Source organism: Neltuma alba, unplaced genomic scaffold (assembly GCF_004799145.2).
Source record: "Neltuma alba isolate B1F8T4 unplaced genomic scaffold, ASM479914v2 tig00010596_pilon, whole genome shotgun sequence".
NCBI lineage: Eukaryota > Viridiplantae > Streptophyta > Magnoliopsida > Fabales > Fabaceae > Neltuma > Neltuma alba.
In genome coordinates this window covers 291536-306586 of record NW_021635458.1, presented here as the reverse complement: position 1 = coordinate 306586, position 15051 = coordinate 291536, and the positions used below count along the sequence as shown (strand labels likewise).

Here is a 15051-nt window from a genome sequence, read left to right as displayed (position 1 = left end):
GAACCAACAGCCTGTGCGATACAATAAGGGCATGTTTCCCCCATGTAATGAGTCTTCCGCTCTCTTGCTTAGTAGCCCAGTCACCAAGAAGAAACCAGGAAGGTGTTGTTTGACATGCACCTGCTAAAGGCCCCCAGCATTGATGGTATGCACGCTCTTTTCTTTCAATCCCAATAGGATATAGTTGGTGACACTGTTTTTAAGGGAGTTAGAGATATCTTCGAAGGAGGGGAGCTTGAGCCGCACTTTAACCAAACTCTCATTTGTCTTATCCCGAAAGTGGAGCAACCCCAAACACTGAGAGAGTTCCGTCCTATTAGCCTGTGTACTACAATCTACAAATTGCTCACTAAGATCATTGCCAATAGGTTGAAACCAATCATGGAACAACTTGCACTTCCCTTCCAATCTAGCTTCATACAAGGAAGGAATATCACAAACAATATAATCGTCGCCTAGGAAGTCATACATACGATGAGAAGAAAGATTGGAAAACAAGGTTGGATGGCAATCAAAGTGGATCTAGAAAAGGCCTTCGATTGACTAAGATGGGATTTCATTGAAGATACACTTCTTAATGCAAAGATTCCGGATAGTACTGTTCAACTCATTATGAAATGTAGTACGAGGCCGACTATGCAGGTTCTCTGGAATGGCTCAGCCGGTAGGCCCTTCACACACAAAGGGGGATTCGGCAAGGTGACCCACTCTCCCCATACATCTTTATCTTATGTATGGAGTGGCTTTCCCAAACCATAAACAAGGCGGTAGTACAAAAACAGTGGAAGCCTATCCAGCTGGGAAAGGGCGGACCTCAACTGTCACATTTATTCTTTGCAGACAATATGGTCCTATTTAGCTCCACTGACCAACATCAAGTAAACCTCATCCATCAAATCCTTGCTGACTTTTGTGCTTCATCCGGGCATCGAGTGAGCCAAGCAAAGACCAACATTTACTTCTCAAAGAACGTTGCAGCTTCTACGGTAAACTCAATATGTAGCAGCTTAGGTTTTCAAAAAACAGAGCAACTGGGAAAATATTTGGGTGTACCTCTCTTGCATGGCTGCGTCACCAAAGACACATATCAATACATTGAGGAACGCATGTAGAAGAAACTTTCAGGATGGAAAGCTCACTCCTTATCCTTAGCAGGGCGTATCACTCTTGCACAGTCTGCTCTTTCCACCATTCCCCTGTATGCTATGCAAACGACTAAGATTCCCATTTCAATCTGTGGAAGGCTGGAAACCTTAATCCGAAACTTTATATGGGGTAGAACGGAGCATCACAAAAGCGTTAACCTTCTCGGATGGAAGGACATGTGCCAACCCAAAAACCAAGGTGGTGATGGAATCCGCGAGTTGAAAAGTCAAAATGCAGCCTTCCTCATGAAGTTAATATTTGCGCTCATTAACCAGCCCAACCTGTTATGGGTTCAGGTACTCAAGGCCAAGTGGAATGGATACCCTACAGATAAAATGAGAACAGCCAACAGCTCCCATCTTTGGAGAAACATGAGCGCTGTTTGGGAAGCTGCAAAATTGGGGATCAAATGGGACGTTGGGAATGGCGAGCATATAAGGTTCTAGACTGACCACTAGGTGGGTGAGCTAGGACCACTTGCTAATCTCTCTTACACACCCACTTCAAATGAAGAACGCCAAATAACATTAAGCAACTTCGTCTCAAATGATGGAGAAGGGGATTTAACCACAATACAAGACAAGCTGCCAAGCTCCTTAATCAAAAAAATCTCTAGTAGCCCCCTGCCGCAGGAAGCACATGCTAGCCTCCCAAGGCGTGGGACATGGTGGTTCAATAGCAATGGTGAGTTCACTGTCAGTTCAGCTTACAACTTGATAAAATCAGACTAAGAGCACATCGAAGACGCCAAATGGAAATATGCATGGCAATGGCCGGGAGCCCAAAGAGTTAGAACTTTCTTGTGGTTGGCGATGCATAATAAGCTACTCACAGATAGAGAAAGGAGACAAAGACACATGGCCGAACAAGATACCTGTGGAGTATGCGGCTGGGATAGTGAGGACCTAGACCATGTATTGCGAAGGTCCAAGCTAGTGTCGGACTGCTGGCAGTTGATCATTCCAGACCACCAGCTAGCTAAGTTCCTTTCAACGCCCTTCAATGATTGGCTGCTTGACAACCTACGAACTCACAAATCCAACCCTGCTTGGTGTACCACTTTTGGACTCTTATGTTGGTGCCTTTGGGACGCAAGGAACCGCAATATTTTCAGACAAGAAATTACGCAAGCCTCGCTGCTAGTCAATGAAGTCATTGCTCTTTGTGAACAATCTATGAGAGCCTGTCGACTTCTATGTTAATTCTTGCGTCCTTCTGGTCTTGTTTGTTGTCAGCTTGTCTTACCCTTGTAAATACTTTTGAGCAATAAATTCACCTTTCAACTCAAAAAAAAAAAGGAGTGAGGAATGATGAACATCGGACTATCGAGTCTATAGGCCTAGGCCCAATCCACTTGAGAATTCGTACATCACAATGGGCCGGCCTATGTGCAGAAGCAAAAGCGCTCTATTTCGTAATTGCATCAAGCGATTAGGGGTAACTCAGGAAAGAAAATCGCAATAAACAGGCGAGGTCCTGTCTCCCGCATCATTTTGGTGTTTGTTGGGTTCATTCCTTGTAGATTCAGCAAATTGCAGTGAAAGATGTCGGGAAAAGGAGCGAAAGGGTTGATAATGGGTAAAACCCCAGCTGCTAACAAGGACAAGGACAAGGACAAGAAGAAGCCCGTTTCTCGCTCCTCTCGCGCTGGTCTTCAGGTTTTTCATTCAATCATTCCCCTTGATTTTCGTTGTTCTCCTGCTCACACATTTCATTTTCATAATTCACGTTCTCTAGTCGCAAAGCCTTCGCTAATTCGTCGATGATGAATCAATTGCGTGTCTGTGGATCGTTTTTAGATCCGTGCTTTAATTTTGTGCGGATAACAATCATGCCATTTGGCAGATGATTAGAGTTGCAGGTCGCAAACTTCTACAATATGCTCTATACGGCATAACATTGATGCTTGTCTGTTCATAATCTTTTCTGTTCCTTTTACTTTAACAAGAAGTAATAGTTGGATGCTTTGGTTGATTAGCTCATCGGTTACTCGTTTGCTGAGAACCGTATCATACTGAAGCGCATATGAAATGAAATGGACTTGTTTAAGGTGTGTATATATCTGTTCAAGTTATAACTACTCATCTGAATGGGACCAAGGCCTCGTGTGGATTAGCTTAGTGGAGTAACCACTTAGAGATATGGCTCCAGAGAGCTCTGACAGGATGGATTTGTTTTAGTGATCTTAGGGACATGGCCGGAAGTAGCTGCTGGTCCTGAGGTTTTGTTCATAGTGTCGTTGAGAAATATGACTTGTAGGGATCAACATTGGTGATTCCTCTTATGTCCTATGCTGTGATTAGTTTAATGGTTCTTTCCTTTTGAACTGTCGAATGCATTCATCGTTAATTTCCTCAACCGCTCAGCATTTTCCATTAGGTCTTGGCCTCGTCATGAATCCTCGTGGTTATTAGCTCAAGAGATGGACTAATGGAATTTGAGGCTCAAACCATGTGTGGAATGGTATAATTATCTTCACGCTAATAAACATTTTACATTATAATCGTTAATATTCTCTCTCTTCCCTTCCCCCACTTCAGTGTAGATTCGTATTGTGTTTCCCTTCTATGGCTACCTCCTAGCATTGGTTACTCGTACGACGGCTGTTAGTTTTTGTTGAGATTGATTTAAACCAAATATGTTACATTACAAAATATGAGCGGGGGCAGTAAATGGGACAAAAAAATTGGTGGTGAGTGAGGGATTGTTGCTTGCTATGTGAACCATTATTGCAAGCAGCTGTTGAATATTTGCATTATGTTCTTCAAATTTATGTGGTGTGGTTCGAGTTGTGACGAACTTCTGGGAAAGGCTTTAATCTAAGCTAAATTGTGATTTTGATGATAATTCGTCAAGGTAACTGATGCATTATCGTCTTGTATAATTTTTTGCACAGTTTCCAGTGGGACGTATTCACCGGCTTTTGAAGTCGAGGGTGACAGCCAACGGACGAGTAGGTGCGACCGCCGCAGTATATTCTGCAGCTATCCTCGAGTATCTAACTGCCGAGGTTTTGGAGTTGGCCGGCAACGCAAGTAAGGATCTGAAAGTGAAGCGCATTACACCAAGACATCTTCAGCTCGCAATCCGTGGAGACGAAGAACTTGACACCCTCATTAAGGGAACTATAGCAGGGGGAGGTGTCATTCCTCATATTCACAAGTCTCTCATTAACAAGTCGTCCAAGGAGTGAGGTCTTCCGCGTGTTAGAATCGACCTTGCAAAACGTGCAACTTTATTGTAAATTTGAGGATATTTTATTTTGTGGATAACTGAGCTTGATACAAACTGCCTTCTGTGATGATTTTAGTAGTAATCCCTATTCGTATAAACAGATATGCTTGGCTTGATTCACTCTCCATGTAATTATACGTAGTAGTAATGGGTAAAACTGAATGCCGGCGATCTTTATATGCCGTTAATCGTTAATGGGCACCAGCGGATAGAACTGGATAGCCTGTATTGAAATTAAACAGCCAGCGAGATCCAAATCACACCTCTGGTCCTAAATATTTTTATACATACTAATACAAGAATTATATATTTAGGACGGGAGGAGTACAAAGGTAACAAAAGGTAAACATTTCGGTGAGTTATGGAATAACCTTAGCTGGATCCAACATGCCAATTCAAACCAAAACGATGAAGTAGGATTTGCTCAAAGAAGTTTCTTTCGCCGCGTAGGACATTAGAGAAGTTAAACTTGACTATCAGCTGGGTATATTAGTAACTGCTGGTCAAACAGAAAAAAAGAAGAAGAAAAAAGGCTGGGTATATTAGTAACTTGAGCTTTTCCGGTAATTCCAATCTCCCGCTCAGGCTCATTTTAGATATGACCCAGAGGTAAGGAGCACATGCTTATTTTCCCCTAAAATAATCTAGCCCCTTAGCCCCAACTTCTACTTCTTTTCTATTTTATTTACAACCACAACATCGATTTGAGGATAACTAAATTAATGAAATTACAAAGATATACGGCTGGGATACATCTTATCCTTAAAATACGTTGACCGGACCTCTCAACCTAAAACATTTCCTCAGAACCAAATTTGGCTATTTCAAAATTGAAAAGTTACATTCTTATCAGAAGGGGAGGAGGGAAAAAAAAGAACGAAAGAGAAATTAAAGGAAAGTTGAGTAAATTACTGAGTAAATTGCTATTGAATGCCCGCGCTGACATTGGCAACACCTTTCACAACCGCCAATTCGGAAACTAATGCAATATGATCGCTACCCCACTTCTGTGTACAGACAGAAAAGGAGTTAATAAAACTCAAGCAGCAATCCATTCAGAAGCAAAGCACGTAGCTATGAAAATTAATAATTCAGGATCTAGACGAGCACGGGTAAGCAAAATACTAAAATGCCTATCCCCTTGCATTGAACTCTATTGCCAAACGCATCAAAATGAGTGTTGTAACCAATATGGATCCTTCAAATTCACAAATGAGGGTGTACATGATGCATTAGAAGATAGATTGAGTAGAGGTGAGAAATGACTAGTGTAATGATAGAATTGCGAGTCCTACATACAATCACATTCTAAACCTCAATAAAATACCTCTTCCAGTTAATCTTTCAAACAAAATGGCTAAACATTTAACCATACCTTTGTTGGGAATCCTGGAGTGAATTCCATAGCATGTTTGGGTATCGGAGCAAGCACCCTAATCGTCTGGAGACCATCAGATCGCCTATACCCCAGATCAAATATTCTATCAACCTCTTTTAACCCAGATATAAGGATACAATGCGTAAAATCAACTTTTGAATGAAAATCAGTTATGCCAGAATTACTACTCAGGAAAACCATAATGTATATTCTAGAACATCAGAGATAGCATTATTTCATGGTATGATCATTCTGATTTCAATCCAAAATCAAGCAGGCAGCAGGGGGTAGTAAAATAGCAACCCGTAGGCTTTTAAGAGTCTTAACACCTACCAAATGTAGTCAACAGTACCCAAGAAGCGTCGATGATAACTGGTCACCAGGGGTTCTCCATTAGGGTCCCTAGTTCCCGGACAATACTGCAGGCATGCAAAAAGCACCAAGTAGCATGAGAATAATAGACGAGCAGAAGTTTTAAAATAGTAAGGCTGCAAGATATCTCAATTTGCATTTTTCAGAACGACACAAGCAAGAAATGTGACAATTTGTCCCGTAAAAAATGTGCCAAAAAAGTTTGAGATCTACCATAACTTCAACATAGGTGCTCCTCAGAGGCAGAGAGTGCTCCAAGAAGGTGCAATCTGAGTTGCCTGTTGCAGTCTCTATCTCCGTAGAAGTCCACAAGGATGGATTGTAAGTGGTACTCTCTGCATCAAGAGACACGGATGTTGGACGTGAAGGTTAGTCACGCTCCACTACGTCACTTGGTGCATGGAGTAGCAAATTGTCAGAAGCAGACTCCAGTTTGTCAGACTTACCTGACTTTTCAAGATCTGTCCCAAATGATGGCAGGAACCCTTCTTGATCATTATGTAATGCGGATGTAAAGGCATCAATATCTTCACTACTATTTTCACCGCCCAATATATCTTTATCCACCTCATCAAGGGATAGTTTCTCCAGTTTCTCATCTAATGAAAGGTCATTGTCCGCAGATTGCCATGATTTGTCAGCTTGATATGAGGTTAAAGTGCCACTCACTTGGACATCAGATGTCAGCTCAAATGATGGGCTTTTTTCATACGTCAAATGAGAGGTTTTAATAGAATCAGAAACTAATATCTGACTAGAAGGGTTAGTTGAAGAAATTTCTACACCGGGCAGCTCTGATGACTCAGGATTTAATTCAACCCCGAAAGATTGATTGTCTTCACCAAGGGAGGGTGAGCAATTGCCAAACTCAGTGTGTTTATTTCCTTTAGGAATATCCAAGTTGAATTGTTCACTCGCTGATTCTGGATTTGAAGAAGAGACGGCCTCTGATATTTTTTCTGTGCATGCCATCCCAGCTTTATCAGGGGAAACAGCTTTAAGAGCTAAAGATGTCATAAGTGTGATGTCCTGAATGTCATTATTTATATGATCAGCAAGCAACCTACCTTCATTAGAAGATGCAATGGACTCTTCTTTTGCACCATCAGCTTCATTGCTAGCCATATAATTGTCTACAGTAGTATGCTGAATATACTCTGCATTATATGAAGCACCGCTCCCATCTTCACTTTGCACATCTGTAGAAGACTTAGTAGACATATCCGATGCAATCTGATTATACTGACTTTCCACCATGTTACCTTGATTGTCCGACTTCTGCATGTCTGAGGAACAAGTATTTTGTTCAACATAAACTTCCTTGCTACCCAGAGCAGATATGTCTTGAACAGAACCATTTGCAGATCTTTCACTGCATTATTTTGCCAGATGTTATTAGATAAATTAAATTAATTTAATAGCATAGACACGGCATGGACAGAATATACCTAGAATTAGGGACATTAAGCCTTGGTCTGCGAATCTCAGCAGAAGCTTGTCCTGATACTTTATCCCTATCTAGTCCGGCCAAATTTAACTGTAATAAAATGAAATTACTATTTTTGTAGCTTAATCTGCATCAATCATAAAACCTGAAGAAAGAGAGTAAAGGGCCACCAATTTACCTTTTGTTCTGAAATAAAGTTGTACAATGGACTCTGACACGAGATTTAAAAAACTGTTAACTCATAATAGTGGAAGCAGCATTTCACATACACAAAAACGCCCCAAAAAAAAAAAGAGTGGAAAAGATAACCTTTGGAGTACAATTAAAATCCCCACAGATAACAACTGGAGCATCATCCCAGATTTTAGAAACAGCCTTAGCCCTGTCCAGTAGCACTCTAACCTGCTTGAAGTAAATTCATAGCAGAAAGCAATTACAAGAAGAAAGGCAGCAGCAGTATTTGCCATGAAAAAGAAAAGAAGTAAAAAGATGGAGGGTAAGAAACAAAAAAATTCCTCCCGCAATGAGATTATGCCAAGTAATGTCTGTAGAGTCAAAAGTAGGAGTAATCTTCCACAGCTTTAAAGAGACAAATATATCAAATTATTCATTCCAATTCCTAAACTGATAATGAAATAAAGATTGGGAAAGAAAAAATGTCAGAGAATTATAAATAAATAATCACATAGAGCCTGCTTCAAAGACAGTGCATACCTGACCAAGCTTTATTTCTCCTCGGTTGGGATTGTAAAGAACGTGTATATTACAAATCACAACTTTATTAGAGCTCGTTGGGCTGCAGATACCTTGCAATGATGTTAGATTGAGCATAAAAATATCCAATAATAAAGATGTATACCCAAGGAAATATATATGTGCAAAGAAAATCTATGACACTCAGGATGCCTCAATCATGAAGAAAAACCAGCCATTCTACTACAATTAAAGCCCAAGTCAAATAAACCTTGGCCTCATACATGACCCACCATTACAAAGCTTCATGTCAATGTATCAATATCCTGTTAAATTTATAGAAGAATTCACGTCTTCTGAGGATTTTAATGATAAAACTTCCAGGCTTTTCAGGAAAGATATCAGCCATGTTGACTTTATTTGGAAAACTGGAACACACATTCTAGTGGTTCATCTTGCTTTTTGTCTCTATTTCAAAATGACTCTATCGTGCTTTCTCCTTCTAACTTCTCATGGGAGAAGCACACCCCTAAACAAAAAAGATTTTTTCATGAAAGTACTTTATCAGAAAATTGAAAATTTCTGACTCTTGAACCAAGCAGGAAGCATTAGTTTCACTACGAGAAATTAAAGTTAATAAAAGTGTACAAATCCAAGTTACAAAAGGATGGGTAAATACCTTGATGGTGGACATCTATCTTGATTTGTTAACTGTTCAAGGCAGAAAATCACGTAAAATGTGTGCATGCGCACCAAGGAAGAGACAAATTAGATTAAAAAAACACACAAATATGAAAGACTTATCATGTACCTCTAGCACACATATCTGAGCGACATTGTCCCTAAGCCCCATCTTATTAAACTCAATGCATTCTTCATACCGCAAATTGAACCTACCAGATATAAGCATGAATGAAACTATTTTCAGCAGCTAGCACCAGCAAGGTCAAGCTAATGGTTAACCTCCATTTCAAGCCAAAATAATAATAATTTATACATAGATACTGCCAAGAAAACACAAAAACGGTTAGAGGTATTAAAAATATCATAAAGCCAAAATATTTGAGGCATGCCAAAAGAGAACTTGAATTGATTTATTATTATCTTTTTTATTTTTTCTTCTTCTGATGTTCAGGGCCATGAGTATCACTCATACATTGCGGGAACCAATCTTCTCTCCGGGAAATCTTAAAGGTGCCGTTTCCTAACATTGGCCTACTGGATCTCTGGTTTTAATCAGAGAGTGCTCTCTTGACGAATTGAATCCAAGATGATAGAGAGAGATAATGAAATATTATCCCTCCATCAATTGATCAAACCCCTTTCGATTATTAACATCCAAGATGTTAATAATCTCACTGAATGCGACTTTTAAAGCATATTGCAAAAGTGAGATGGATTCTTATGAATGCAACCTTGCCTTGGAAAACATTTAGCACAAGACTCTTGATTATACATGATGTTTAAACATGAGTTAAATTTTAGACAAGTAAACTCTGTTAGCATCATATTAAGGAATTGAAGTTACATTAAGCAAATAGAAAGCAGCATTTAGGCTTCAAAATCAGCATGGTTCACAATAAAGCTGTAGAGGACCTTGATGTTCGCCAAAAGATCGCACAACCATCAACTGGATTACCCGTACGCATCTATATGTTAAATGAAATAAGATTAGACTTAATCATGCAGTTCAAGCCTTTTTGTTGCAATAATCTGAGCATCAGATGATTAACCAACAAATAAATAAATATGCTGGAAGATAAAAAGGAACACTGTTGAAAGCGATGATGCTGAAAATAGGACATTTCACATGACTAAGTTATATCATAGCTAATAACATTGAGGAGAAGTGACAAAGCACCCAATCCATCAAGTAAATGATGGGGCACAAATGTTCAATATGTCCACCAAGTGAAGCATAACTTTTTCTCTGTTTGACTCAGTATAGATAGCATTCATTCTCCAAAAGACGATGGATTAAAAAGGGTGATCAAACTCGACAGCAACAAACTCCTAACAGCCTTTATTGAACGGGACACTTAAGCCTTTCAAATTCATGATGATTAATGACATATCTTGTTGCATCTGATCACTAAATAAATATGAAGAACATTGTCCCTTGATAACACTTACAGAAATTCATTCAAAAAATGAAGCCTCTATCAAAGCAATGCTCATAAAAAGTTGCATAGCAAGGATTGAAGAAGTTAACGCACCTTCCAGATGCCGCTGTATCCGTGGTGCTTCAACTCCTCCTCCAAATCATCAAATCTATCAACCTCCTGGAAGTGATAATATATTATACAGGAATACTCTGTTGATGGTCAATCAAACAGTTTAAGTATAGCCCATACAAGCACAAATAAGAGCTAAAGGTAATGCGATCTGCACGAGACCCTAAGGAAAATTTTCAATTATTGTTTTGAAACTAGGTAAAAGTAGGCGATATTAAATTGAAGAGACTCCTCTTCAATACATCATTCTTATATGGCTAAGTTCAATATCAGCAGTTCATAATGTCTTATGGAAGCCAAACTAAATCTTGAAAAGCACATAACAGAATTAGCACATAAAAACTCTTAAATCAAGTTATTTGTGATAGGATTAATCAGTGCGGTGTAATAATGTATTGCAGATAGATAACCTGTAGACACATGATATCAGCCGACCACAATCCAAGTTCAAAAAGTATATTTCTCTTTCTCCATTGCCAGTCCAACATCCAAGGAGGTATGTGAGAGTAAAGTTTGCTCCGGTGATCAATAGCAAGGTAGTCAGCCAATATATTATATGAAAGAATTATAAACCGGTCTGTGACGAGGAAAAAACAAAATATTACAGTGAAACCAACACAGATATATCATACGAAATAATCAAATTTATCAATAAACCTGTATAGAGAAATTCTTAATAATAGAATGTTTGCAGACCCCTTCTAATCAGGAAAGTAATGACAAAGGATTATATTATCATGAATTAAAATGTAGGCCAGTTTAACATTACTTCACCAGAAACTCCAGCTTAGTTATGGGATACTAAATCAAAAAAACACAAATTCATTAGGCAAAAGAAAAACTTGCCTCATAGACCTCTTCCTAAAGCTAAATTTGAAGGCCCGGGATAAGTCAACAATATTATAACTACATAGGCGTGAAGTTACCGCAATCAGGGGGAGGTGGCGTAGCAGCATACTCCCAATCTCGGTAATCCGGAGGCCGCGGTCGAACCTTTTGAGCTCTATTGTAAGGAGGAGAGTGATTGTAAGGAGGAGGATGACGGAACTGTTGAGCATGATTGTGATGAGAAGGGTGACGAAACTGTTGAGCATGATTAGAAGGAGAAGGGTGACGAAACTGTGGGTTCCGATGGTAAGGTGGGGAAGGTCTTGGATTAAAAGGTGGATTCCGGTCTCGCCGGGGGTTCGCGAAGCTTCCGCTTTCTTCTCGCCGGTACCCCGAATTGACATCATGGACTGACTGGAAGTGCTCGTCGCCAGTCACAAGCTGTTGCCTCCCACCGGAATAGGGACGGTTGAAGAATCCTCTTCCCCGTCCACGAGGCTACAAAAAGGAGTAAAAAGTGGACATTAAACTCGGGCACACAAGTTTGCGGTTTCAACAGAACAGGCAGGAATCGACAGTAAGAGTATACATGCTTATTCGGAAACATAATGGCGGCGTTGGCGTCAGAGGCGGCGGCGGCGGCGAGGACCTGGAACGGTGGAGTAGCCCGTCTCATGGTAGAGAGAGCAAAGCGGGAGTGTGGGAGGGGAGTACCTGATGGAGCAACTGCGCGTGAGGCGGTGACCTGGCGAGTCTGCGCACGCACGTTCAGTAATGTGACGCGTGGCACATTTTGGCCCCTTTGATGTGATGTTTTGACCTTCAAAACGCCGGTTCGAACCTCGATGAGTCAAATTTATTTGAAACAATTTTTCAGCAGGAAAAAAGGGGAAAAAAACATCTCAAATCCCTTTACCTCAATCCGTGAATATAACGATAAACTTATTTTAACTAATTCATCAAAGAAGATTGTGAAGGAGAGAACAAGGAAATGTCTTCGGGGTATTTGGTTCACTAAAAAATACTTTTAAAATTTCTCTCACATCATTTTTAAAACATGGTTTTATTGTTTTTATTTTTGGAGTATTAGCTTCGAATGTTGTTCTGTCCAAAATAAGGTGCCGCAAAAACGCGCCCAACTCTTTGATCGAAAAAAAAATAAGCTTATCACGAACTAATAAATGCGCAAAACACAGCCCAAACAGGTGTGGCGCAGATCGAATTGGTCCGTCATCGAAACACAAACGTGCACGACAGAACGATCAAACACCCCTCATCTTCAGAAGACGATTATGGCAACCATCAAAAACTAAGCAAGCAGGGATTAGGAGGGTACAAGGAAACGACGATGTCGTTTGGTTCATCTCTGTTGCCTCCTCAGTCTGCTTCATTCTTATCCAAGGCCAAATCTTTCACCACCCAAAACAGAACTTGTTTAACTTCTCGCTTCAAGGCTTCTGCTGACGTTCCCGATTTTCTTTCTGCTAATTGGTATGCCTCGTTATCTTCATCCCCATCTGCTGACGCTTGCTCTTGATGGGATTTTGACTGCTCTCATTTTTCAGCTTTTTCCATCGGACAATTAGCTAAGCTTAGTTCCTTTCTATTTTATTTGAATGATACATTTCCTATATTACTTAAGAAATTTATAGTAGTAAAATAAAATTCAGCATTTTCGTTTCAGAAATTATTGAGGAGAATCGGTATATAACAAGTACAATCTACGTAGTAAGGATGATCATTCTTATGGTATGGAACTGAGAGAGCAGTTTTTTTGCCACGAACTGCCGTTGTTAATAAACTTAGATGCAAACAGATTAATATAGTTACTTTATGTCGTGTCTAGGCCATTACCTGCACATGCCTTGTGAATCCGACACAAAACATGAAAGTGGCAGAACAGTACAGTAAAAATTGCAGTGCCAAAAGATATTTTGGGAAAAGAAAATTTAGTTTTATCAGCAGTGTCTTTGTACGGATTGTGGAGAACCTATTCTTCGACATTTTAATCCCATTAGTCATATAGTAATTTGCAATTTCTTGGTTTTCTGTCCTGCAGGCTTGAATCTCGCAAGAAAAGACCTTTTGGCCCGAGATTAGATGTAATTCATTGGCTATGCTTGATGTGACTGATTGACGTTACCACGTGCCCCTTTATATTTTAGTCATTAACTGTTCTTATAGTTTAATGCAGAAGAAGCTGTACATTATCAGCTTGAAGCATTGAAATACAACGACCAACCCCGTCAAGATTATGGAATTGAGGTTATGTACAGGGTAATCTTGATACTTAAAAACTTTTTTGCAGCTTTTTTGCCATCAAGGAAGCAACTTGTTTAGTAATTCTGTTCTTCTGCTATTATAGTTCGCTGGGTTTGATCCTTTTGAAAGATCAACCTATTTTGGACCATTTTTCGATTTGGGCCAGGTTAGTAATGATAACTTTTTCCTTTCATTATACAGCTGATTAATGTTTATGTTGATAGTGTTCACAGTTGCCCAGTGCAGTTTGAAAGGTTTAGGCGTATTTTTCACCACTCAACCTATCGAGTGCTACTAGGTCACAAGGAAAGAAAGATCTTGAGCAGTTTGTTTGTGGAGGAGGTATCTCTTTTACATTTCTAGTAAAATGTATGTTTATTTCTAAATCTGTGGTTGTGTACGTTCAGGTCATTTCATGTAAGAGAAATATGTATGTCTGCCTTTGTGGATGTATAATTCCCAATGTCCCCTTATTTCCGTCTTCCTTTTATACCATTAATCTTATTGATGAACTTTGAACAGAACCAATATAAGCAACGGCTTTGGATCAGGGGGAATAGACCAGAGGAAGAGGAGATATTTCAATTTACCATGGTGCAGGTCTGATCATGGCACCTCTCATTATGATTGCATTCTTGCAAGGCATTTCATATTCCATTTTCAACCAAAAGGCATTTAGAAGCTTGCTTCTCACATCCTTTTTGGCGTCACATTTGGATGTTTGGAATCACGTTGGCGGGAGTCAAAACGGGTCTGAGCTGCTTTTGCCAAAACGTGGTTTTGACTTTACCTCCAACGTGATTGCGCGCACACCTGTCCAGGGTACACATTATATATCAGTAGTGATCATATGTCTCGTATGGCAGACAGCTCACATACATATGATGTATATGTTTGATGCATTCCTGCAATTAGTTCTGAGTTTTGCCGATTTCAATCGACAAATGGCTAATCACCGATGAAGTATTTTGGCAGTCATTTTCCTATTCAATAATCTCAACCTCTGTATCCATGAAATATGAATCTAATATATGGCCTCAGTTACGATGCAGTATAACTGAACTGAACTATCTTTACGTTGCTTGTAATTGGCAGAGAGTTGGTGGTTGCTGGGATGGTTATTGGTTGACGGAGTCTCTACTTAATGATAATGATACTTTTGCTGGAGGGTTGGCGTATTGAAAATCTTGCAAGGATCAAATTTTCATGTAGCCTGCTGTCCAAGGAAAGACCAAATCAGCTATGAGTCTATTAGTATTCTCTGTAAAATTTGTACATATGTAATATATTTAGCTAGTAATGGGGGTTATAGCTGGTCCTCGAGACACAAACATGTATCTATGGATTCTACGGGCATGTATTTAGTTACGCCCAACCCATTTATATTTTACATGTACCTAAGCTGAGCAAAAAGTTGTTTTGGTTTCATGCAAGATCCATGTTTTCTTACTTTTCTG

At 39.7% G+C, this 15051-nt stretch overlaps 3 protein-coding genes across 8 annotated transcripts; 2 read left to right on the top strand and 1 right to left on the bottom strand.

The window, feature by feature from the left end:
• Positions 1 to 2643: 2643 nt before the first annotated feature.
• Positions 2644 to 4575, top strand: LOC114757436 (histone H2A variant 1-like). Of its 2 annotated transcripts, none has more exons than XM_028946498.1 (2): positions 2644 to 2804; positions 4043 to 4575. In XM_028946498.1, exons 1-2 carry the CDS (start codon positions 2691 to 2693, stop codon positions 4337 to 4339), a joined length of 411 nt encoding a protein of 136 aa, XP_028802331.1. In that variant the 5' UTR covers positions 2644 to 2690; the 3' UTR covers positions 4340 to 4575. The 2 variants fall into 2 exon arrangements, with proteins under 2 accessions (XP_028802331.1, XP_028802332.1); XM_028946499.1 differs by lacking the exon at positions 2644 to 2804 and adding an exon at positions 2960 to 3609.
• Positions 4576 to 5032: 457 nt separating this feature from the next.
• On the bottom strand, positions 5033 to 12078 carry LOC114757432 (carbon catabolite repressor protein 4 homolog 6). 4 transcript variants are annotated; one of them, XM_028946492.1, is made up of 18 exons: positions 11922 to 12078; positions 11431 to 11830; positions 10915 to 11081; positions 10487 to 10552; positions 9867 to 9919; positions 9082 to 9163; positions 8950 to 8981; positions 8292 to 8373; positions 7887 to 7979; positions 7756 to 7788; positions 7579 to 7667; positions 7393 to 7502; positions 7198 to 7329; positions 6577 to 7089; positions 6344 to 6465; positions 6092 to 6177; positions 5756 to 5840; positions 5033 to 5387 (listed from the first exon to the last, which is right to left on the bottom strand). In XM_028946492.1, exons 1-18 carry the CDS (start codon positions 12006 to 12008, stop codon positions 5304 to 5306), a joined length of 2316 nt encoding a protein of 771 aa, XP_028802325.1. In that variant the 5' UTR covers positions 12009 to 12078; the 3' UTR covers positions 5033 to 5303. The 4 variants fall into 4 exon arrangements, with proteins under 4 accessions (XP_028802325.1, XP_028802326.1, XP_028802327.1 ...); XM_028946493.1 differs by having other exon boundaries at positions 7198 to 7314; XM_028946494.1 differs by having other exon boundaries at positions 7198 to 7287.
• Positions 12079 to 12503: 425 nt separating this feature from the next.
• On the top strand, positions 12504 to 15043 carry LOC114757435 (uncharacterized). Of its 2 annotated transcripts, XR_003741562.1 has the most exons (8): positions 12504 to 12823; positions 13392 to 13434; positions 13517 to 13609; positions 13698 to 13760; positions 13841 to 13936; positions 14117 to 14194; positions 14690 to 14829; positions 14871 to 15043. XR_003741562.1 is itself a non-coding variant. In XM_028946496.1 (7 exons), the coding sequence occupies exons 1-7, from the start codon at positions 12681 to 12683 to the stop codon at positions 14774 to 14776; spliced, it is 603 nt and encodes a 200-aa protein (XP_028802329.1). In that variant the 5' UTR covers positions 12504 to 12680; the 3' UTR covers positions 14777 to 15043. The 2 variants fall into 2 exon arrangements, 1 of the variants encoding a protein (XP_028802329.1); XM_028946496.1 differs by having other exon boundaries at positions 14690 to 15043.
• The last annotated feature ends 8 nt before the right edge of the window (positions 15044 to 15051 follow it).

What these genes read in the sequence shown, in the direction of transcription:
- LOC114757435 (XM_028946496.1), top strand. Translation starts at nt 12,681, where the DNA reads ATGTCGTTTGGTTCATCTCTGTTGCCTCCTCAGTCTGCTTCATTCTTA. An exon ending in GATTTTCTTTCTGCTAATTG is followed by an intron (nt 12,824 to 13,391) that starts GTATGCCTCGTT and finishes TCTGTCCTGCAG; the next exon opens with GCTTGAATCTCGCAAGAAAA. An exon ending in GAATTGAGGTTATGTACAGG is followed by an intron (nt 13,610 to 13,697) that starts GTAATCTTGATA and finishes CTGCTATTATAG; the next exon opens with TTCGCTGGGTTTGATCCTTT.
- LOC114757432 (XM_028946491.1), bottom strand. Translation starts at nt 12,008, where the DNA reads ATGAGACGGGCTACTCCACCGTTCCAGGTCCTCGCCGCCGCCGCCGCC. An exon ending in ATTTTAATTGTACTCCAAAG is followed by an intron (nt 7,789 to 7,886) that starts GTTATCTTTTCC and finishes ATCTCGTGTCAG; the next exon opens with AGTCCATTGTACAACTTTAT. An exon ending in GCACCTATGTTGAAGTTATG is followed by an intron (nt 6,178 to 6,343) that starts GTAGATCTCAAA and finishes GCATGCCTGCAG; the next exon opens with TATTGTCCGGGAACTAGGGA.
- LOC114757436 (XM_028946498.1), top strand. Translation starts at nt 2,691, where the DNA reads ATGTCGGGAAAAGGAGCGAAAGGGTTGATAATGGGTAAAACCCCAGCT. An exon ending in CCTCTCGCGCTGGTCTTCAG is followed by an intron (nt 2,805 to 4,042) that starts GTTTTTCATTCA and finishes TTTTTTGCACAG; the next exon opens with TTTCCAGTGGGACGTATTCA.